Genomic DNA, 23,297 nt, shown 5'->3' on the forward strand with positions numbered 1-23,297 from the left:
TTCTTTTCGTTGTATTTGTTTTTTTACACGAATTAATGAGTTCGTTGTTTTTCTAATGAATTTAAATAAATTAAAGGTGAAAAGCTTAACTTCAAAATAGGGAAAGTGATTAATATAAAAAAACCGATAGTTATGCGAATTATTGCTATTTTACAAACTAATCGTTTTTCTTGAAGAATGCTGAGAACGCCACCTTTACTTACTTGTTTAATTATATTGAGAACACTTTCGACATATTCAGTGTTTATCGTCACTGTATGCTGTGTTGTATTTTTTCGTATTGTCTATATGAAAGGTAATATTTTTTTAATTAAGCCCATTTCCCACAAAATTCTAATAGTATATTACCTCTTTATCCTTTCATTGATTCCGCGGTAATCATATCAATCAAATAATGCGCATTCATAAGCTACTGGCAACTCTGACAAAAAAGGAACGAGGAATAGAATAAGTGAAGAAAATTTTCTTATATATTTTTATACAACAACAAAAATACCCAAAAAAGTGTGATTAACAAGAGAGTTTTTAAGGTTGACTGCAAAAAAAAAATCGTACATCCTCTGTAAGAGCGCATTAAATTACCGCGAAAAAGGTGTTTAATTATAAACGTTGTTAATTAAGCGGTTAATCATACCTGATATCCTCGCATTAGTCGCTTTATTATTTTTTTTTTTTGTAGACAAAAAGAAGCCAAGGAAATAACAACGTTTACAATAATCATGGTAAGGCAACAAACGCAAGGATCATTATTAATAGACGAATGCCAAACAAAGCCAATGACTAGTAGAACGCGTTAAAATGAAGAAAATCAATTTAAGCAACAATAGAGCGGTATAGCAACGAAAATGATGATAAGTGTAGGCTTGATAATGCTGCAGCCGCTATTGCTGTCATTCTTGCTATTGCCGTTATTGTTGCTATTGTTGTTTTCGTTCCCGTCATCAACAATAACTATCACTTGCGCCGTGCCAGCTGGCTTTGTAAAATGAACTTTGACCGAAATTAAAAAAATATAAAAAACACGCTTACGACTGTTACGACTATCGTTATCAATTGCATCTAATATAAATCTATTCTGCAGGATGTTTTTCTGATGATCCGAAGACGTAAAACAACCATCTTTACTGATGCGAAGGAAAACACCACAGTAGCCGAATTGAAACGTATGCTGGAGGGTAATAACGAAAAAATATATTTTTTTTTAAGATTATGAAACTTACTAACATGTATTTCTGTTTGCAGGTATTCTAAAAGTAAGACCTTTGGACCAGAGGCTATTTAATATAGAAAATGATGTTATGGATGATGAAACAACTTTACAGGATAACGGCATCACAGTGTCAACGGCAAAAGCACAGGCCCCAGCTCAATTAGGTTTAGTGTTCAGGTAATTTTTTGTTGTCTTGTCATGTAAGGCGAATTCGCTGTGAAGATCACGCTTAAGCGCTATTAGAAAAATCGGACTTTCATCAGCACCAATTTTCGAGTAATTTGGATCAAAATTGTATGCAATTTCCCTAACGAAAGATAATTCAAATAACACTAAATCGTTCCTTAACGATAATACCAGTTTTCCATACATATAGGGAATTTTTAAATATCGAATGGGGCAGTGTTTTGTCTTATTTGATAAAGGGCTGATCTTTGACAGTACAAGATGCCCTTGCACCCTTGACGGTTTTAAAGTGGTCTTGAAAATATTCCGAAAATGTAGAAGTTAGTTTATTGGACATCACTCTGATGTTCTTAAATGACTCATTCTAATCTAACCGTTATGGGGGCATTTAAATGTGAGCGTTTCTACCACTTTATGTAATCCAAGTGTTTTTTAGTCTAATCCTAAAACGATCCATTCGAGATTAAGCACGTTATTCTGAGCCAATGCTTCAAAGCAAGTATATTGCTTACCTAAAAAAAACCTTTGCGCTACTTTACCACCAACAGTTTACTAATTGCTTCCTTTTTTTACAGAACCGACGACGGTGATTTTGAACCATTGGAAATCACATCGTACTCATCACCACCCGATTTGCCTGAAGTTATGAAAAATCAAGAGGCAGCGAACGGCAAAGAACAAGTTGCATAGATAAATTTTTAAATAAAAATAAAAGAAAAAAGAAACTAGCCGAAGGAATAGAAGTCTCAGCATCACTTACAGCACTTGAAAAACTAACAATATTTTCAAAAAATTAATTCTTGCAATACGAAAGAGAGGGAAGTACTTACCAATAGAAAAACCTCAGATGCAAAAGAAGGGAATTTCGGACAGCACCACCTTGAAAGGATTCAATTAAACTCTGCAATCCATTGTCTTATACTTATAATGCTCTCTTCATATAAAAGCCAAGTAGAAAAAAATGCTATAGAATATAAAATATTTTTAAAATTTTACAAAACGGAAAAATACTCAAGTGTTGTCATAATCACAAAAAGATGTTGATGATGTATGTGCTACCAATTGTAACTTTAAGGAGGGCTACTGGTAATTTTATCTTTTTTTCTTTCGAATTGCGTGCAAGCAAAATGTAAAATTGTTTGTTTTTTTTTTCGCCACAAAAGCTTAGCAAAACTAACAATTTCAATAGCGTTATTTAGAAAAAGAAAAAATACTATCCCTACAGCAGTAAAAATGAAAAAAAAACCTTATTTAAAATCTCACTAATGCATGCAAGTCAGCCCACGAATCATTTCTCAATGAAAACGAATTAATTTGAACGAAATATCGTTACTATATAAATTTTGTTTTATTATTTTCTCTCGATAATACTGAAAATGAAAAAATTATAACCTGTTTATGGCATTACTTCATTAATAATTAATTGATATATATTTTTAATTTAATTATTTTATTTTTAATTTAATTTTATTTAATTAAAAAATAAAATTGAATTTTATATAAAAACTAATTTGTTCTTTTCGTCAATAAAATATTCAATATAGTAATTATTCGCTCTCATTACCGCTAGTCTGAGAACCAGAGCTGATGGCATTCGCCTCATCTTGTTCGTCCGAAAATACTGTATTTGAGGTCTGTTGCAATTCCATGTTTTCTAAATATTCCTGTAGACGATCTTGGAAGAAATTAATATAAGTTTGTTTTTGTTGCGCCGTGGCTGCAAAGTAGTGTCCACCGTTATGTTCAAGAATCTCAACATTTTTGAAATTATTCGTTAACTCTTTACTCATTTCTTTTGGTATGATTTCATCACTTAAACCATAAACATGTAAGGTGGGTATAACAATAGACTCTTCATAAATGCTTTTATGCACTAAACTACCCGAAACAAAACCGGAAGAAAGTATAGCAAATTCAGGTTTAATTGAAGTTACTGCAAATTTTAAAAAGTGCAGCTTATTTCCATTTAATTCTTCCAAATTTATTGACACTTACATTTTCGTTTTGCCAAACCGCAAATCAGGCCTACTAAACAGGCCCCTTGCGAAAAGCCTAGCAAACCTTGAAAAGGTCCTCGAGTTTTCCATGCCTTCTCCACGACTTTTAAGCTTACTTGAAAGCCGAAAGCTGGCCCATTCTTATTAGTACCTTTAAAAGAGCCGTCATCTTTATTAAACCACCAGCTTAACTGGTCTGACAATTCTTCTGAATCTTCTTGTAAAGGCTTCGCTTTATGAGGCGCATCAATAAATACAAATTCCGCGTATTTGCCAACAAACTTCCGAAATGAACCAAGTTTACTTTTGAATGTTTCGCCGTTTTGACGATAACCATGCAAACAGAGAACGCGAACTTTGTCCTTAATTTCTAAATTTAACTCATTTGGAATTTCTTTACGTCCGGCAGAACTGCTAGCCTCGTTATTGGTCATTTCGATAAATAAAAAACTCTCGGGACTAAAACAACAAATACTTAACAATATTAATACAGAATTTGAGGTTATATTTTACTAACAGCTGTTCACGTATGAAAACAAATTTTTGATAGAATACGTTCAACCAGAGTTTTCTTTTTAATTTTTCTGTCGTTCTCTATATAAATATGCAAGCCTTCATAAAAATTTTCTAATTGTTTCATAAAACGGAAAAATAAAAAAAACGAACATTTTTTTTCTGAATTTTCTGTTAAAATTGGAATTGTTAAACCTTCAGTTTTCACATGCATCAAATAAACGGTTGATAAGTGAACATACCCCGTCTTGCTAACCTTCGCTTCTATATTCTTTTATTAGCTAGTCCGCGTTTTCTTATGTAAATTCTTCATTTGCTGATTTTTCCTTTATTTGTTTTATCAAGTTTTTCACTTCATCTATAATTATTTACATTATTATCTATTGAAAATTCATATATAAAGCAAATCAGTGCTTTGCCATGATACTAACCGTACCGCTGCTTGGGAAGACAACTTCCTTGTTGGGATCGTTAGTCAGCAAATTCAGGCAAGTTATACACAAACATCCTCCCACTAAAGCAACAATAATTAATAAAATGCACGATAACATCTCTGATCCTTCAATGCCTGCATTTACAACAACAATGCAAACCATCACGAACGTTTCCCCGCCTTTAAATGAAACTAATAATATATATAGGCCAATTACGGCTGCAAATTTATGTTTGAGTAGCACAACTAATGCGACAAAATCTTTAGAGGAACAAGTCGGTCTACCACCAAAGCCCAAGAAACCTTTAACGCCTTACTTTCGCTTCATGGCCGAACACCGTGCTAAGTTACGTGCTGAAAATCCAAAAGTTCCTGCCATCGAGTTAGTGCGTATGATATCAAAAAAGTGGGAAGCTTGCGATCCAAGTATAAAAACACGGCTTCAAGAACAATACAGCATTGATCGGCAAAAATATATAGAAACTCGTACAAAGTATGAATCAAATATTAGCGATAAACAACGTAAAGAAATCAAAGAACTTAAACAAGAGATCAAAGAGACTAAAGAGAAACGTATAATGCGTAAGCGTGTGAAAGAGTTAGGACGTCCGAAAAAGCCAGCTTCGGCGTTTATCAAGTTTTTATCGAAAGAAAAAATGAAGTCGCCGCCACTTCCTCAGCAACCTTGGCGCGATTGGTTTAAGCAGACGACAGCTAAATGGGCGCAACTATCTCAAGACGAAAAAAACGTTCACCTACAAGAATCCCGTCGAGAAATTGAAGTATATAGGTAAGTTTCGCCTACATATCAATACGTGCGTGCATGCTTACCTTCACATTTTCCTTTTTTTTTTTTTTTTAGAAAAGAACTAACTTCATGGGAAGAGAAAATGATACGACTAGGCAATGTTGATGTTATACGTCACGGTAGTCTTATAGATCCTCCCGAGCCTAAGCCAAGGTCACAGAATAAGCTAAAGAAATAATCAATTTTTTTAAGTTTATTTAATTATCTACGACCATTAAGTGGAGAATTCAAATACCTTTTATTGTTTTTGTCTTCTTAAAAAAAAACATTATTTCTGAATCATTGCTTGTTTATGAAGAATTATATTAAGTATCGATAAATGGATATACTTAATTTTTTTTATTTTGTTAATTTTATTATACATATATTAAAAATGAAATCATTTTTGAAATTCAAACAATCAAATTTTCTTACAGACTCATGTGAATTCTGAATATATAGAAAACAGGTCGCGAATAAGATCGCCACCCATTTAATCAGTGTTCTCTTGATTCATTTTTGTTATATATAACCTGAAGCAAGATTCTTTCAGCGACTTATTAATATGCTGTGCAAAAATAAACATTTTCGCCATGTTTTGCTTTCTAAAAACCAACCAAAAATTATGCTATGTCTATGGTAATGAAGCCCTAAAGAAAGGCTGTCAAAACTGTCATCGGAGCGCATCGTCACGAAATTACACGGGAGATTGCAAAAAAGTTAAATGTTTCACATACAGCCATGGAGAAGCTTTTAAAACGTGTCGGTCACGTTAAGAAGCTAGACATTTAGATTCCGGACGATTTGAAAGAAATTCATGCGACATAGCATATCAGCAAAACAAAAGAATTGGATTGGAAAGTTCCGGTGTAATTTGACCTGAGCACTTGTACGAATAAATGCAAAGAATTAACACAAAGTGTTCAAAAATATACGAAAATCGAACGCCAGGTCTCTAAAAATTGAATAAAAAAGGTCATCATACAAAATGGAAAATACATTATAGATTAAACTTCATTCCAAGTAAAAAATAAAAATCATTTATTTTATTGAACGAATCGGCAATTACTTAGTTGCCAACCCAATACATAACCTCCTAAAAGACCACGATTGCAGTAGAAGTAGACTAGGAGTGAACAGAAATCAAGTGAAAATCGGAAGGAGGCACAGATTTCAGAGAGCTGGCAGGGACACAATTTTACTCCGGCCAGGAAATAGTATTGTAAGCCAAATTCCATAGCGCTGAACCACGATTGTAAGCTCTTTGAACACAAATTTAACTGATTCCCCTTAAGTTATTGATTCTAAGAGACGGTACAAGATTTGAACAAATAAGAAGAAGAGCACGAAGCTTTCTATATTTTAAGTCGCATAACAAGTATATGCCTCAAGTTCTTTTACGTCTAACTGCAAGATGAGAAAGCGTGATTCTGCTAAATCTGGTGTTGGGGTATTGAAGTGTTACCTGTTCCGGAACTGTTCTTTCAGATTTAATTCCAAAATTATTTTGATTGTTGTACTAAATTATTTATTTCCTAAAACATCTCGTATATCTATTTACAATTAGCTTCAAAAATCTTAAAAACGTACATTCGAGCGTAGAACTATGCTATGACAATTTGTTCTTTTTTTGTGTTTGTTCGCTCATGAGGACGGAATTGTTTTTCTTAATAATGCTAATAAGACACTTTGGACACATTTTTTTAAAACGCATGCATTCTGTGGACGGATTTCTTTTAAGAATGCATGGTTTTTTGTTAAACTTTTGTTTCACTTACTTTTTAAAAAAGTGGAATGGAATTAAGAATGAAAACTATCTAAAAATTGGTATATAAAAAGCTTATGTACAATATAAGTAACTCAGGAGAAGTAATTAGACTATGTAAACGATTTGATCCGGCTTTATACAAATTCCAATCAAATATAATATTGGCAGCATCCGAGAGACGCCAGGGATCTTGGCCATCATCAAAATACATCGGGCAATCGTCACGTTCACGTTCATATTCAATGGCATCAATGGCGACAGCGGCGCCTTCTGTATGATTCCAAGATGTAACATCTTGATTTAGTTTACAAAATGCTCCAACAGCTTAAAAAATTTGAAATTATATTAAAAAAATTATTGAATTTATATTAAATTAAACTAACCTTGCGACATAAGCACACGATTTAAATCAGCTCGCTGGTAAACCCAACAACGATATTTCGAAAGAGGATCTAAATCATCATAAGTTATTAAATATGATTTGAGATTTTCTTTCCAAAAACCAATACATTTCATACGATAATCGGGGTCGCCTTTAAAATAAAAATGAAAGTCATCATGAAAGTTTCATTTGAATCAATTTCATGCACTCACTGTAAATGTCGTCTGGACGTCCTAAGTGATCAACGGACAGACAATAGTTTTCATCAACGGCCAACTCTTTTTGATCCGTATCGCATACTGATAAATCGGAGATATTCTCTTTGCAATAAATAAGAGGACGCGGGCTTAAAGTAACGCCACCTAATATCCGAGTCTTAAACGGGTGCTCTCCGCGTTGAGTGAAATTAAATTTGCCCGCCACTGGGCATCGCACGGGTGCTGGATTTTTGGCCAAAAATAAATCATATAACCAGTCTTCAGCATTATTAAATTGTACCCATGAGCATACAGTGCTGAAATCATCTTTAATCACAGCCAAACCTTTAAGAGAAAAAAAGCAAACAAAAAATTGTAAAATTGTGAAATTCGAATAACTTATATGTATATCTTTCTTTATTCTTATTTTTAATTTCCGCTCTTCTTTTTATTTTCTAGTTTAATTTTTTTATTTCATTTTTTAATTCCTTTTAAATGAAATCAAATCATACCTTTACGGTAACGTATAACATTATGATGACGAGGCATAAAGTCAAAGCAGACATAATCTTTTTGGCAGCCGTCCACAGTAAGACGGGCCATCATAACACGATTCCCACGACGTTCTCGACAAACATAAATCGTTCGCCTGTAACGAGCCTTGTCGGGATAATAGGTTTCGTTAATATGTGTTTCACTAATAATTACATCGGCATCAATATTCGCCGTATTAACCCATTCACCGGTAAAATTTTGTGGTAGCGTGCAACCAGGTTCTACGTATTCTGCCTTGACGGGCGTAAGATTTAAACGTTCCGGCGAATTTTCAGGCGTCTTCAAAGTATTACATTCCGCGGTTATGGACACACCTATATATAAATCATCATCACGATTTTTAAGGAAACAACGATATTTCTCATCTTTTCGCGACTCCTTCGTATTAGCCACGGCAAAGTAATGATTTTTACCCACAAACCAATCACCTAAGCAGCTATACTCTACGGTACCGCTAAATGTTCCGTCCATTCCCTCACACTGTAATTTGAATTTCAAAAATTTGAATGTGCAAGTTGTGCTTGCTTTTATTTGTTTTTTTTTTTTTTTTTTTTATGTTTACCTGTTGATAGGTAATGTTAAATTTTTGATTTTGTATTAGAAACTGCGTGCCTGCCGTTTGGCAAGATTGTATACGAGCGTACGGTTTATTACAAACGCCTGTAAAACGGAAACGATTTTGATATGTAAAATGCCAAACACCTTCCAGCGAACTACGGCAATTTATTGGCACAAAATTTTCATTAAACAAAGTAATCAATTGCTGATCCGCTTTAATTCCTTTGCAAACATTTTCCACAGTAGGCTCAGTACCGGGAGGTAACGACACACATGGACCTAAAGTTCAAAATGAATCATAATAATTAATGAATAACGATTTTCCTATGAAAAGCTTACCTTCGTATTTCTCAAACACATTTAAAGTTCTGACGAAGGTTTTCACGCAGTGGAAACAATCCACTGTTCTTTCTTTAAAGACAAACAAATATTCATCACTTTGTTGTTTCTGCATGTCAATGCAATAACCACGCCTTGAATGGAATTTTTATAAATTACACGCTATTTTCTTTCCATGTATTACTCACCTTGACATGGATGTAGCATCGATCACGTACTGCGTAGGTAAACCAGTTTCCCATGAAAACCATGATCCCTGCAATATTTTTGGTATAGAACAGTGTCTACGGTTTTCCAAACGATTCAAAGAATATTGCGCTTTGACTGCAAAACAAATGAAAATAAAAGGTGTGGCCTAAGCACTTGTTGAATGTTCACAAATTTTACCTGTCGTCAGGATGCTCATTAAGCACACGATGCCAATTTTCATATTATTTTTGTGAGCAATTAAATGCTAAATGCTATTTTTTTTTTTTTTTGTATAAAAAAGGGTAAATGTTTACAAATTTATTTAAAAAATTTTACAACTATAAGCAACAATCACCAAAAATTGAGTATGTCAATAGATAGAGATAAACGTCTATGGAAGGAGAGATAGCGAGAGAGGGAAGTTGCCGTATCTCTGCAAAGAAACGGTTGTTTAATAATTTTTTAGAACCAAAAAAAAAAAATTTGGAAAAAAAACAATATAGTCGGGGAAGACCGATCATTCAATACCCTACACCACTTTGCCTAACACAATTCTTATTTTTGTATGATACTACTATTATGGGTCAATTTACATCATAACATATTAAAACTTACACTTTTCTGCTCTACAAAGGATCAATTCTCGAGAAAATTCTTTTTGGGGTAGAATCCAAAAAATTGGCAAAGACGGAACAAATTTGGTATAGTTAATTTTTGTATGTTAAATTACTATTATGATATAAATTTCATCATGAAGCATTGAAAATTATACCTTTTTGTCGTAAGAACGGTTGTTTAATAATTTTAATAATTTTTCGCTTACTCTCGTACTTTACCAAATTTTTATACAAACACTTGAACAAATGTAAACAAATTCAGACGCTTATTCTCACATTTTTCGAATTATTGAGAATTGTATACGCTTATTCTCATACTTTACCAATTTTTGTGCGCTTACTCTCGTACTTTACCTATTTTTACACGCTTATTCTCACATTTTTCGCTTACTCTCGTAAAATTACAACGGTAGTTATAGGATTGTTTCTTTTGTATTGAACACAGTTGGACTAAATTTCACTAAAAAAAGTAGTGCTAAAGCTTTAGTAACATCTTTTCATGTATTATTTAGTTTTCTTATATTTTAAGATTAGGTTGAGATTAGCTTGATCTCAGCATCTAAAAAAAAAGCTCGTCTTGAAATCGATTTAACCAGTGTTTGTGGTTGAACTTGATAATTTTGACACTACACACGTACGTGAAAGGACGTAAGACCTCATCATAAATTAAAATTTAATATAGTCAAGAGACTTTGCATTAAAGCATTGCTCTTTTTTCGAGATGTGATGAATGCTCTCTTCCCTCTTCAAGTTCAAAACGTATTTAAGTTCGCTTACCAGCAAGTGATTGCTGCGCCCCGTTCATTTCTTTTATTTATTTATTTAAATAAAGAAAAACACTAACACTAACACTATAACTGCCACATAGTACAACAAACCTAAAAAAAAAATGAATGTTATTTCAAAGTGCTTAAGTTATAATATTGCAATTTATATTACATATTAATAGGTAAACATGGACATACTACTAATTTCAATGGGCTCCCAAGTGAATGAGAATAAGCGTATACAATTATCAAGAATTTTGCATGTATTGTGTGACTTTCGAGAATAAGCGCATATATTCTCAATAATTTGTATACAAATTCCAAACAACTGAGAAAATACAAATTCCATACAACTGAGAAAATAAAAATTCCATACAACTGAGAATGTTTGAATACGTTTGTTTACATGTATTGTGGGACTTTCGAGAATAAGTGCATATTCGTTTTCAATAATTCAACAGGCCTTTGTAAAAAAGCCATCGATGCGAGAAGTAAGAATGAAGTAAGGAGTGCATAGCAAGCATCGTGCGAACAGCATTAGTCCCAACCAGTCTTAGCCAGTAAGTACTGACTTATATGCAAATATTACGTTGTGGTTTTTGAAGTTTAAGATGAAAGCTGTTATTAGAATGTGAGACAGTTTCAACAGCGTGCTGACTTCTCCACAGAAGTCCTTTCAAAGACTAACCTACGGATTCTAAGATTTCGTGTGAAATGCAAAAATTGCTATACTTAATATAGTCAGTAAAGGTACATCTAAGATTACTCTGGATGTACAGCATTTGCATTTGCCCAAATCGAAATCGATCTCTTGCAAGCATTTCTTGCCCTCGAATATTATTTAATTCTCACAATCCCGTAACTCTACCGAAAACTCATATAGACAATGACATTCATAAATTTTACAATAAAAAAATCCTAACCTAATTCTCTTGACTTCTGTTAATTCATTAGCTTTTTCGCGATCGCTAATCATTTACATTTTTTTTGTTTTCCTACAAACCCATAAAACAACTGCAGCTTTTTTTAAATTAATCAAGCCTTAGCAATAATAATTTTACAGAAAAATTAAACTGTGTTTTAATAAAGAGCCACTTGTGCAAGTTTTCAAAAAGAAATTGTGTAATTTCCTCTGTCTTGATCATGAAGAAAATTTTTTATGATATAATCGAGCGCTTTTATTCGTATTCGATGCTCTAACGTTCTTACTGTTACTGTATGAGTTCAAGATTCGATCTGATAAGGAAGAAAAGGGACTCGTGTAATGTGATTGGAGTCAAAAAAAAAAAAAAAAAAAAAATGTTAAAGATCACATGAAAAATGCTATACATTATCTCGATTACAATTATTTGTTTATTATTTGTTTTTTTCATTTCAGAGAAACTTAAAGTATCTTATGATCAATACGAACGCATTTAGCAAAATAAACAACTTAAAAAAAAACTAAAAAAAGAGAACAAAGTAATAAGTATTCCTATTCCTAGAGTGTATAGTAATTAGTGTGAAAATGAAAGCAAAAACAACGATCGGTAGTTAGAGAGAAAAGTGCGACTGATATGGAAGACGCGAAATATTAATAAACGCCGTTTATATTATTATGGGCAGACGGTGAATTAGTCTCTTGAACATCTAAACGTCGTCTAGGCGAAGAATATGTACTTGACGAATTTATGGTCGAACGACTGCCGCTAACTTTTTCCGCCTCAATACGTCCTGAGAGGAAAGAAGCTACACGTTCCTACAAATTTTTTATAGAAAAAAATATTATTATAAAAAATTTTAAAATATATATTTTCATTTATCTCTTTTTAAACTTACCAAGTATATGTTGGTTAAGCCTTGAAGATCTGAATAGAAGTTAATCATACGTTTGAGTAACGTTTCCGCCTCTTCTTTCGACATATGTTTGACTTTATCCAATTTGGTGATAGTTATAAGACGATTATTAATATAGGCAAATTGATGGATAACTTCCAACGTAGTGTGCGACATGGTTCTAAAAAATTTTGAAAAAAAAAAGAAAATGAAAAATTTTAAAAAACGAAATGCATTCGTGAAAAGTGTAGCTCATTACTTGGGTAAATGTGCAGCCACGTTAACACCAAAATTAACCAAGTGAACAACAAGCCGAGCTGATTCCCGGGTCAATAATACAATTAGTTGTTCCAGAGAAGCCGGTCTGGCTTGATTTTCAGGTTCATCTGCACTTAAGTAATTCCATAGCTCCTTTGCTTTCTGATAAGCTAATTTCGGATCGGTAGCGATCTAAGCAACGTAAAAAAGAAGAAAAAAAAAAAACAACCGTTATCGCAGATAGTTCAATTCATATCGTATTTAGAATAAGCAATTACCAATTCGGCTGCGTATATAAGAATATGTATCGCTTCTTTACTTTGCTTCTTCAATGCTCTAGCCTCGGCTATTGTCCTTTGGGTTAAGCGTCTTTTCAATTTGCGTGAAAATCGTTGACTATGCCTTATAGCATTCATAGCACTTCTTGTACTTGTCGTATTAATATTGGGTTCCTCTTCATTCGCTGCTGAAAGTAACGATTATATAGACATATAGATTATCACAGAGGTCAGAGGTCTGTCGTTAGACTTAAAGAAATAAACGAGTTATATAACGTTTAGAGAAAGTCTTTGATTTTCATCTCTCGTAAATCAATAAACAAAACTATTGTACTAACTTTTTTTCGTTTGTAAACACCTAAGCTGATCAATCAAGACTTTTTTTATATGGGTGTCAGTTGAGATCACTTTCAAACTTAAGTCCCATAGTTCGAGATATACTTATAGAATAATAACGTTTTATCTTGATTTGTGCAAAGATAAGCGCTACAAAAGCGGACTAATAAGCATATCGCCCCAGACTATACATTGAATCAGAATTTTATGCTGCTGAGTCCCTTAACACAAGTCATCCAAGGTAAGCGTACAATTTTTACTCAATTTTTGCAATAGTGAACGTTTCAAAAACGGATGAATCGGCTCACTGTCTCAATATATACATCAATCCACCAACTTATGCTGCTCAAGAGTAAGTAAGCTTGATTGGATATTCAAAGGATAATTAAACCCCGTTTCTGATAAATAGGGAAGTAATCTTTGCCGATAGGAAAAGCCTGCACATATTCTGAATTGGTTTGGCATTCCACATAAAAGTTGTCCATTGAAAAAACTTTCGCTTAATCCTTTTCCCCCTTAACTAGATAACATCATTGCTTGTTTGCATGTAAAAAGATTCCAAGATCTTCTAGATATTCTCGGTAATATAGCTTTTTTTGCCACGTTTTTTTCTCGTTAAAAGACAGTCTCTCTCTCATATATATGTATATATAAAAAAGCAAGCTTTAAATATTCTTTTACACTTACCGTCTGTTTGATCTCCATCTATTGGAACCAAATATTTATCAACAAATTTATCGCCGGCTTGAAGTGCACCCTCTAAACGTTCTGCTGCATAGTTCGTTATTGAACTATCCAGTACGACGTTGCGTATTTGTTTCATAGAATCGGCTCGCTTTAGAACCGGTTTAACCAAACGATCGGACATGTACTCCTTGGTATTCCAGTACATCTTGAAGGGGGATCATATAACTTATACTTCATATAATTGTTTATAGAATTTGTTTTTGTAAAACCTACCAATTCCGGTGGTAAATAAACTGAAGGTATACGTTGCTCTAGGACATCTAAACTTTTGCACATAACATTATCTAAACGTTTAAGGGGTGATTCAAATAATTTAACGGCCGGTTGTACCGATTCATAAGCCGAGAAGATTGTCATTTCGGCCGTTTCGAAATACCAATTGAAGAAACGATTGCTCTTCTTGATCTTGCCATAGAGGCCTTCGGCCCGTTTTAGGCTCGTTTCGACCAATGGTATACTGCTAATCCGATCGAACCATTCCATATGCAATTTATTACTAGTTGTGTTCGCTTTAATTATGAAAATTATTTAATTATTTTATTAATAAAAACCCAAAAAAAGAAAAAAAAAAAAAATTTAATAAAAAAAAAAAACAACGTTGCTAACCCACCCATTATCTTGATTAAAAGATTTTCGTCAGATAGATCTATTTTGAGAGACACTTTCCGCTTGGAAATGAGTTGAGCAAGTGATGAGGATACTTGGTTTATTTGGAGCACTTTTCAAAAACCGTTCGTAATCACAATCTTTGCTGATCAATTTTAAGGCGACTACAGGAACTCGAGCCTGCTAGCTTAACGTTTCCCGTTCAACTGAATTTTGCAATAAATTGCAAAACCTCTGATTAAGAAATTTTCGCAACAAGCCTAAAAGGAAAAAGAGAAAGAACCGTTATATAGTTGTCCACCAGATTAGTTTACGCTAAGAAAGCAAAGCGATCAAAGACGAATCTTACAAGTGCGCATAACATGAGGAAATTTGTTCTATAAAAAATTTATTTAAAAAAAAAATTTTAAAAAAGGAACTTGATCCTTAAGGGTTCTCCTTTATAAGTCGAATAAGCTTTTCTTCGATTTTATCTTATAGGGCAGATATTCAGATGCTTAATTCGATGATTGGCACGTAAAGTAACGCTATCTAACGCTTCTTGTTAGGAGCTAAATAAGCTCGATCGATGCCAGCTTTAGATCAAGATCAATCAAGAAAACCGTTTCCATCTTGGGCTGAATCAAGAAGGCCCTTAAGTCTTAAATAATTCCATTCTTTTAAATTTTAAACTAATGTCTATTATTGATATCAGATTATTAAATGCCTTCTAGAGTGGTAAGATTTTGTTGCGGGCAATTCGAGCCTACTAGGGATGTTTTGGTAATAAGTAGAAAAGATTTCAGTCCATCACCTACATAGGGGTTCAGATTAATGAAAATTTGAAAATTGATGATTAACTTTCCATCCCTTCCTCAGATTATTTCGGCTTCTAACTTGGCTTTCGAGAACTATTCTCCGCCTTTTTTCTTCCCACATATTTTCTAGCTTCCGGACAAAGGAGTGACATACAAATTGGCGGACTTGATTAAATTAACTTCAAAGATCTTGTTGTTGTGCAATATAAATGAATTTTGTATTAGCTCTGTGATAGGTGCACATGGGCGTTACAAATCGCATGACGAAACGCGGATACCTTTGTCATTCGATGATGGGTAGAATGAAAGCAAAAATAACCCTGTTAACCTCATAAACTGATAAGAGTTGCCGGCTACCAGACCGATATGTGTCGATGACAGTGAAATGATCGCAAAGTTATTCGTCTCGTATGCACACACATACACAATTGTAAATATTTATTGCAATTGCAATTGTAGTTTAATTTGTATTAAAGTCCATGTTGTCGTTTGCCGTTCGCTGTACGCTTGTCGAATTTTATCAACGGTTAAATATTATGCTTAAATTAATTTCTATATTTGGTCGTGTACATAAACTTGTAAAGGGAGAATGAATCATAAATTTTTTTAATTTTTTTAAAACTAATTAACAAAATTTATATAAAGCGTTAAATAGAGTTCCATAGGTTAAGTAAATGCATTGATAAAGGCTTTAAATTGATCGAAGGAAACATGTAAGCTCTTAGTTACAGACCGAGGCAATTGCGGCTCTTTGCCTCTTAAGGTAAATGACTCGGAGGCAGGCGCAGAAAGTTTAATTATTGCCTACTACTAGTCTTCATATTCCATATTGAGCTTTCAGATCTCACCTCCTCGTAATCAGTCAATGGCATTATCGAATGCTCAGAATTTTTCGATGCAAAAAATGCAAGATTTCAGCAGTGGTAGGATTGAAAAAGTTAGTGATAGCCTGGATATCAGCTATATTGCTGCAACAAAGATGCCAGCTCCTGTCGTTCTCCTCATATCAGTGATCTAACTCTCATGAATGTCGTAGGCCCTTAATCGAATAGAATTGCTTTTTAAATCACAGAAGTGTTTGACATCAAAAACGAAAAGAAACTGGTCTTCTATCATATGCTGAAAAGGGTTCTCCTCCTCCTCCTCCTCCTCCTCCTCCTCCTCCTTCTCTTCGTTCTCAAGCAACCTTCTCTTCGACCTCAGCCTCCATTGTTGTAAATAAAGTAATCCTAAGAAAGTAAATTCGATTCGCGAGTTCGATTAAACTTGATTCCACTGAAGAAGGTCCACCAACTCGACGAGATCATTCTGTTTGGGGCAACAACACTCTGTCAAGTACTAGGTCTTTCATTTCTTTCTTTACATCCTGTTTCTTGATTTAAGGTTTCCGAATAGTGTATTGCCTGTAAATTAAAATGTAAGTTATATAGTCTGGTCACCTTAGAAAGTACGTAAAGGAAACTCTTATCAGTCAGTCTGTTTGTCAAGTTGTACTTTGTATTTTAACTCATCCCATAAATGTTGCATTTAAAAGTTAACATAATTTTACATTATGCGCGAATTTTTTCTTAGACTTCATATGACTTTAACTTACTATAAATAAAGCACTCGCATCACTCTTTATGCATCAGAGGAGACGCATCGATCATCATTTGTTTATGAAAGCGGTAAGTGAGGATTTCTCTTTGGCCCAAAATATATCACTGATCCGAATCTCATCAAAATATTTCGAATATTGCGAAGTTCGTGTCGAAAATAAATGACTCAGCTCATAGAAATTTACTATATTGCAAGGGGTCCGAAAGAGCCCAGTAAATTTATATGCCAACAGTACGAGCTTAATACCGTGTTTTTGTAATAACTATTCTGGGCTAATCAATATGTCACAAAATATTAAAAAATAGGCTTTATGGGCACTTAGAGGCTTTTTATCCCTTGCAAGGACACTTATATGCCCTTGGGTTAAAAGATGTGCCCATTCAAGTCAAACTTTTAGCGCCAAAATACAATGTTTCTCAGATTTTTAGTAAGAAATATCGAAAAAGGGTAGATTTTTTCAAAATGAAGCTTCGTACAGGAAGCAGTGTGTATCCGTTCCTCCTTCGGAGGTCTTCGTTCTTGGGCCAAGGCAAAATATATCAAGAATTGTGATTTGCATATAGGAGACGGACGGATATGCTTAAATCGCTTCAAGAAGAAGATTCTTAATAATAAAACGAATAAATAACTATAGCACTCTAACTACCCTACACCATCGTACAGTTATCCATTTATCGCCAATTAGAAACTACGCGCTAAAGGAAAAGTGTTCGAAAAAGTGACCCGATCCGAATCATTTTCAATAGCACTCGGCTTTGAGCCAAAATCCTTCTCATCAAAAAATCTTAAAAAGTCCGGCCTGTAATTTGAACAAAAGAACACAAGATGGATGGACGGGCGGAATCATTTTCTGAACCGATTGATTTAAAAAAAGTAGGCCTATTCCAAGTCCTTCCGGCTGTCGGATACATCCACGCAGACTTAACATATGATATGCCACGATGTGTGCCGCAGTAGGATATAGTGACTTTTTCTTCCCCAAGGGTGTAATAAAATATATCAATCCGCCAAAACAAATCGTAAATCGACGGTTCAACATATTATTTACAAAAATCTTCCTAGTAGAGACACTTGCATCGACTTACACGGTCTTCGTGTTTATTCTAAGTTTCAAACACTCCCTAAATTTATTTAAAAATATGAACGTCAAAGATTCCTTACGGGTTAAGTATAACTCCCGGTAAGTATATAAGAAAATGTAATTTCTTTTTTTTTTGTAGAAAGATTTGTCAAGATTTGTCTCCTAGTAAGTTCAATATTTGATCTAACCCTAAAGAAAGGACCGTGAGAACATGTTGAGTGGGGCAACAATTCGAACATGATTTCATGTAATTTTGCTGTCCCTAACTGATCAATGCGACTCCGCCTTCATTCTACACGACTTCGGTTTGAAAAGCAGCTTTCCTATGTCCAAATTTTCGCGCAGAACAGTCCCCGCATTGACAAGGAAGACGTTTACAACAGTGCTGGGAATTATTGATCAATGTTTTATTACTTGCACTTATTCCCGGCATTAATAATCATTTATGCTTGCTTTAGTTCGTAATCAGTCAGACGTCTTTAATGGCTTGTATTTAATTTCAATAAACTTTCATACGTATATTCATATGAGCAAATATGTTTGTTTAACATGCAAGCAACCCGTTTTGTATATACATTTTTCATTTGTTTTTTTTTATTTATTTATTTTATTTTTATTTTTTTATTATTTATACATGCTATCACGATTAGTTGGCCATATTTGCGTCCACTATCAGGCTTTAACTTTATATAGTGCATATTATCTTATTTATAAATACTCTTTCTGCTTCTGCATAAGGCGAAGAGAATCGTGGACATAGGGTGAACATTCATTAAAGCAATCTCTATAATCCTCTTCATTTTTTCTTTTGGCTGTAAATTTTTCCGAAAATCAACATTTTTCCTATTCAATTAAAATGATCCCTTAAATGAATAAATATATAAAGAAGTGTTATAACAATATGGGTATGGGCGTGGCACAATTTGAAATTTTGTATATTTTCTGTTACTGAGAACTTTAAAAATGTTTTTCTCAAAACACGGTTTTTCAAAACGAAGCGTATCCAAAACTTTTCATTCATTTCAATCGAATTTTTATATCCCACCCTGATAGATGAAGGGAATTATTTGCTATTTTTTAGATATAAATTCGCACCAGAGATGTACTAGAGATAGTAAATCGATTGCAGTAATCTTCATAGGTTCAATATGAGCATCACGCACTTACATAGTAAGAAAAGAATTCTATATCTTGCGCTTGAAATACCCAGTGGGAGTTAAAATTGAAGACAGCAGTCCGTTATGCGTGCGTAGCCGTTTCGGAACAGTAGGCGCAATATCACATTTTATAGCTTCTTTACAAGTTATGAAGTGGCTTAATGTTTATACAGACCTGGCTGCAGCAATAAATATATTTTTCCTTATCTTGTAAAGGTTTCCTTTTTATATCCTGCACACACTTGTGGTAGAGCATGAATAGAGAACCCAATAGGACTTAAGGCAGACCTACCTTCTATTATGACATTGCCGGCCTGTCCGTCCGTCTGTTCGCCTGTTGTCTTTCCACGTACTTTTGAGCTTAACCGCATATCTTGGGACCACATTTTCCCAAATTTAGTGCTACGACATGTTTTGAAACCGGACCATTTTCTCGACTACTTCTATGTTTGCATTCTGTGCAACTTGTTTGGATATATAAATGAGTTTAAACTATAAACGAAAATGAGAAGATTTTAATTATTGTCATTATTCTCACAAGCGACTGAGAGTCACATCGTGATATGATCCGTTATAAGAACATGGGCTAAGTTCAGTGTTAATATCTAAACAAAGGTAAAGGTGTTTCCCTTCCTTCTGAAACGCTCTTTTGGATTCATTTTAATTCTATTGAAATATTCTATTGCCTTTTATAAGTCCATTTCTTCTGCAAGAAAATAAAAGAGTGACGAAAGCGCGGAGATTGGATCTCACAAGCAGGTGATTCCCAATAACCTTATGATGCTGGCACAATTATTTACCGAGATAAAGAAATTTATTGGCAATATATCAAAATTTCCTTATTATTTCTCATAACTCAAAATGCTTTCGTTTCGAGTTTTCTTCTTCAACCCCGGTACGGATCTGCCACTACTTGAGGAAATTGGTTATAACCCCCCACAAAATAAGGTCGAAATATCATATACTTCTTTCCTAATGTTTTTTTTAATCCCACTTTTATTCGATACCAAAAAAGGTAGGGGGGAAGGGAGGCTCAAAGCATCGAAAACGCTAATTATTTTTTATTACTTTCCTAGAAATGCTCGTTAGAAGTCCTTTTTTTATCCTTTTCACACATAAGATACTGACCCGGCATAATCTTGTATGTGTGTCTGTTTGTCTTTTCATCCGCTAAAGATATTGTAATATAAAAATCTTTTGTAAATAACATATATGTATACATGTAGTCACACCTAATAACACCCGTAATCATGAATGAAGATCATCCTTGCTTTAATGAACGTTGACATATGAGAGCGTCTTTCCGGAAGGTAAGCTGTGTTTGCGAAGCGAAATACATTACTGTGTCGGCAGAAAATGACGACGATCTTAACCTGAAAAAGTAAAGTAAGGAAATTCAATGTACATATGCGATTAAGACTAATTTAAGGAAAGACTTATCTAAAATCCATCATTGATCCACCGACCATTAAAGAACTCGTATCGTATACGTTTCTGAACGTTGGGAAATATCGGTTGAATCTCTACTATCTTTGAGAATGCAAGGAAATGAACTTTTGAAGTTTTCTTCATCTCTTTATTTAGTTTATTCCATTTCTAATAAAAACGTTAACACTTTAATCGCTTCAGAGTTCGCCTTACCTTTTAATAACTTTTGTTGTTATTATTAAAATAATTTCTTGGCTTCAATTTAATTTTTCAATATACACATACTATTTTTTTTTTCCTCTTTTTCTTTACTAAAAGTTTTAGAGAAGGCGTATATGCACATCTATCATTAATCATCCTGTCGTTTTTAACTTTTCACTGCCTCGCACATGTATAAAAAACTTACAAGTTGGAGAATTACAAAGTTGAAGCTTACAAAGGGATTCAAAAGTTGCGTTCTTTGTGGTACGCAACGGTTCATTGGAATTGAACGGTTTCGTGGCGACGGTGAGTTGCAGTATCCAAAGACGAAAATAATGCTCATTCCAAAGGGACCCCTTTTCAATTTTTAACATTTTTCAATTCGTTTATTACGGTTTAAGCAAAAATTAAGATAAAAAATTTCATTTTTCAAAGCAACTGTTTTTAAAAGGCACACTGTCACAGTTTGAAAAGCATTGTCAAGCAAATGGTATTTCAAAGTAACAATAAATAAATGCGATTTGCACTTAGCAATACCAATATTTCATTTAATTCGCTAATACCGAATTTAACATCTCTGTTGTGTGTAGAAATAGTTATTTAAGAAAAATTATTATATTTGTTTAACAGCTGTGCCTACATGAGAATTCGCATTATTTCAGCGCCATTTTTATCTTTGCGATAAATGAAAATTATTTTCATTTTTAATAAATAGAGGAATAAACAAATGTCTTTGCCCAGCAAGCAGCAAGTTTTACGTTTATATAAGCATTTAATTCGCTACGGCAACCAATTAATTTATACAGACAAAAAATATTTCTTAAATAGAGTTAGAGCCGAATTCAAAGAGAATTGTAAGGAAACAAATCCTGAAAAAATCGAGTTCAGCTTTAAGGTAATTAAACTCACTTATACACACTTGTATATTTAGTTAATTACAATTACAATCCTTCGTAGAGAGGTGGAGCATTATTGCGTAATGGGAGAGTGGTTTAATCGAACGCACGTAATCGTAATGAAATAAGCGCAAATATGTTAAAACCCTTAGTTAAGTATTTCAATTTCATGCCGAAACCTGTTTCACAAATTTGCCTCCTGACTAGTGTACGTGCGAAACAAGATGTGGATTATTCACGCTATCCTACATTAAATGAAGATGATTTAGAGGAACACTTTACACGAGGCAGTGGCCCAGGAGGTCAGTCAGTTAATAAAACTTCGAATTGCGTACTTTTACGTCATATACCCACGAATTTAGTTGTGAAATGTCATACACATCGTTTAGCATCAAAAAATCGTAAGGAGGCTCGTAAGCTATTATTGGAGAAGTTAGATATGCACTTCAATGGTGAAAACTCCGTACAGGCACAATTGAAAGCTTTGGAAAACAAAAAAGCTTTAGAACGCAAACGTAGGCAAAATAAGTTAAATGAAATGAAGCAAAAATGGAAAGAACGTGAACAATATGAAGCCAAAGACCTTAAGCCAGACGAGGAAAAATGAAATTAATTTTCAAATTCTTTCTTTTCATTAAGACATGATATTCTATTGCGACAATTTGCTACTAATTCGACAATTATATCTTAGTTTAATTTAAATAGATTATTCTTATAATATTGTAATTCTTCTAAGCTTTCTTTAACATCATCTGAAGCACGGTGAACAAGTTTCTTTTTGGGCGCCGCATTATATACTCGAGCATTCCACCGTTTAGCCAATTCTTTGATCGATGACACATCAATAATGCGATAATTCAGGTAATCATCAACTGCAGGCATATGCTTTTTTAAAAATAATCTAAAAGAGAGAAAAATGCAATTAACGTATTCTATCATAATGCAAGGGGCAATGCTTCTATTACCTGTCCATATAAATAGAATTGCCGGCTAAAGGACATTCTCCTTGAGGGATATGTTGTCTTAAAAATTCCAGAATTTGTTGCTCCGCCTGATCAAGCTTTATCTGAGATTTAAGACATTTATCCACTAAACCGGATTCATAATGGTGCATGTTGCACCAGTCATTCATATTTTCAAAAACATCTGGTGGATAATTAATAACTATATGTGGCCCTTCAGCTTTAACAACAAGATCTTCATCAGATATTAAGCAAGACACTTCAAGTATTTGATCCTTTTCCACCTCAAGTCCTGTCATCTCCAAATCCATCCATACAATCCACGCATCGGAGGAGGAAGCCTTGGCCATCTTGTTACTTAAAGATGATGTTAACGAAAGACTTCTAACCCTTAAAGGCTTTTCAGAAACTTTCTCTAACAGATGGCGAGTATTGAAAAGCGTACTTAGTTTTTTAAACATAAATAAATAAAAATAAAGTAAAAGATTTCACAAATATAAAATTGTAACAATCACAGGAGGTAATCAACTTTCACACCAAGACAACACGCACGGTCTTTCTAAATCGACCTGGTGGTTTTTCAGCGCACACGCATCAGCTGTTTTCTTATTTAAATGTCCCTTGAAATATCCCATCAA

General features: G+C 33.8%; 8 protein-coding genes across 14 annotated transcripts; 4 read left to right on the top strand and 4 right to left on the bottom strand.

Moving 5' to 3' along the window:
• The first annotated feature begins 434 nt into the window (after positions 1-434).
• Positions 435-2,331, top strand: LOC119638741 (elongin-B). 2 transcript variants are annotated; one of them, XM_038035715.1, is made up of 5 exons: positions 435-592; positions 680-722; positions 1,082-1,175; positions 1,243-1,387; positions 1,972-2,331. In XM_038035715.1, exons 2-5 carry the CDS (start codon positions 720-722, stop codon positions 2,084-2,086), a joined length of 357 nt encoding a protein of 118 aa, XP_037891643.1. In that variant the 5' UTR covers positions 435-592; positions 680-719; the 3' UTR covers positions 2,087-2,331. The 2 variants fall into 2 exon arrangements, with proteins under 2 accessions (XP_037891643.1, XP_037891644.1); XM_038035716.1 differs by having other exon boundaries at positions 435-562.
• Positions 2,332-2,904: 573 nt separating this feature from the next.
• Positions 2,905-3,894, bottom strand: LOC119638761 (esterase CG5412). The gene is made up of 2 exons (XM_038035750.1): positions 3,392-3,894; positions 2,905-3,329 (listed from the first exon to the last, which is right to left on the bottom strand). The coding sequence occupies exons 1-2, from the start codon at positions 3,825-3,827 to the stop codon at positions 2,944-2,946; spliced, it is 822 nt and encodes a 273-aa protein (XP_037891678.1). The 5' UTR covers positions 3,828-3,894; the 3' UTR covers positions 2,905-2,943.
• Positions 3,895-4,012: 118 nt separating this feature from the next.
• Positions 4,013-5,620, top strand: LOC119638748 (transcription factor A, mitochondrial). Of its 2 annotated transcripts, XM_038035732.1 has the most exons (3): positions 4,013-4,394; positions 4,548-5,129; positions 5,202-5,620. In XM_038035732.1, exons 1-3 carry the CDS (start codon positions 4,327-4,329, stop codon positions 5,323-5,325), a joined length of 774 nt encoding a protein of 257 aa, XP_037891660.1. In that variant the 5' UTR covers positions 4,013-4,326; the 3' UTR covers positions 5,326-5,620. The 2 variants fall into 2 exon arrangements, with proteins under 2 accessions (XP_037891660.1, XP_037891659.1); XM_038035731.1 differs by having other exon boundaries at positions 4,013-5,129.
• A 1,129-nt stretch (positions 5,621-6,749) lies between these two features.
• On the bottom strand, positions 6,750-9,534 carry LOC119638746. 2 transcript variants are annotated; one of them, XM_038035727.1, is made up of 9 exons: positions 9,470-9,534; positions 9,313-9,386; positions 9,114-9,249; positions 8,926-9,059; positions 8,591-8,865; positions 7,986-8,508; positions 7,489-7,818; positions 7,278-7,427; positions 6,750-7,218 (listed from the first exon to the last, which is right to left on the bottom strand). In XM_038035727.1, the coding sequence occupies exons 2-9, from the start codon at positions 9,353-9,355 to the stop codon at positions 6,944-6,946; spliced, it is 1,866 nt and encodes a 621-aa protein (XP_037891655.1). In that variant the 5' UTR covers positions 9,356-9,386; positions 9,470-9,534; the 3' UTR covers positions 6,750-6,943. The 2 variants fall into 2 exon arrangements, with proteins under 2 accessions (XP_037891655.1, XP_037891654.1); XM_038035726.1 differs by lacking the exon at positions 9,470-9,534 and having other exon boundaries at positions 9,313-9,421.
• Positions 9,535-11,828: 2,294 nt separating this feature from the next.
• LOC119638747 (lipid storage droplets surface-binding protein 1) lies at positions 11,829-14,772 on the bottom strand. 2 transcript variants are annotated; one of them, XM_038035730.1, is made up of 7 exons: positions 14,543-14,772; positions 14,146-14,441; positions 13,873-14,077; positions 12,850-13,034; positions 12,573-12,763; positions 12,317-12,494; positions 11,829-12,236 (listed from the first exon to the last, which is right to left on the bottom strand). In XM_038035730.1, the coding sequence occupies exons 1-7, from the start codon at positions 14,544-14,546 to the stop codon at positions 12,072-12,074; spliced, it is 1,224 nt and encodes a 407-aa protein (XP_037891658.1). In that variant the 5' UTR covers positions 14,547-14,772; the 3' UTR covers positions 11,829-12,071. The 2 variants fall into 2 exon arrangements, with proteins under 2 accessions (XP_037891658.1, XP_037891657.1); XM_038035729.1 differs by having other exon boundaries at positions 12,850-13,037.
• A 6,650-nt stretch (positions 14,773-21,422) lies between these two features.
• On the top strand, positions 21,423-21,850 carry LOC119638744 (MIEF1 upstream open reading frame protein). Its single transcript, XM_038035722.1, has 2 exons — positions 21,423-21,696; positions 21,759-21,850. Exons 1-2 carry the CDS (start codon positions 21,529-21,531, stop codon positions 21,795-21,797), a joined length of 207 nt encoding a protein of 68 aa, XP_037891650.1. The 5' UTR covers positions 21,423-21,528; the 3' UTR covers positions 21,798-21,850.
• LOC119638743 (probable peptide chain release factor C12orf65, mitochondrial) lies at positions 21,817-22,393 on the top strand. The gene has a single exon (XM_038035721.1). The coding sequence runs from the start codon at positions 21,834-21,836 to the stop codon at positions 22,302-22,304; it is 471 nt and encodes a 156-aa protein (XP_037891649.1). The 5' UTR covers positions 21,817-21,833; the 3' UTR covers positions 22,305-22,393.
• LOC119638742 (probable oligoribonuclease) lies at positions 22,376-23,287 on the bottom strand. 3 transcript variants are annotated; one of them, XM_038035718.1, is made up of 3 exons: positions 23,197-23,287; positions 22,663-23,103; positions 22,376-22,598 (listed from the first exon to the last, which is right to left on the bottom strand). In XM_038035718.1, exons 2-3 carry the CDS (start codon positions 23,007-23,009, stop codon positions 22,385-22,387), a joined length of 561 nt encoding a protein of 186 aa, XP_037891646.1. In that variant the 5' UTR covers positions 23,010-23,103; positions 23,197-23,287; the 3' UTR covers positions 22,376-22,384. The 3 variants fall into 3 exon arrangements, with proteins under 3 accessions (XP_037891646.1, XP_037891647.1, XP_037891645.1); XM_038035719.1 differs by lacking the exon at positions 23,197-23,287 and adding an exon at positions 23,175-23,195 and having other exon boundaries at positions 22,663-23,074; XM_038035717.1 differs by having other exon boundaries at positions 22,663-23,281.
• Positions 23,288-23,297: the final 10 nt, after the last annotated feature.

The sequence above is a fragment of the Glossina fuscipes genome, unplaced genomic scaffold (genome assembly GCF_014805625.2).
Source record: "Glossina fuscipes isolate IAEA_lab_2018 unplaced genomic scaffold, Yale_Gfus_2 109, whole genome shotgun sequence".
Classification (NCBI taxonomy): Eukaryota; Metazoa; Arthropoda; class Insecta; order Diptera; family Glossinidae; genus Glossina; species Glossina fuscipes.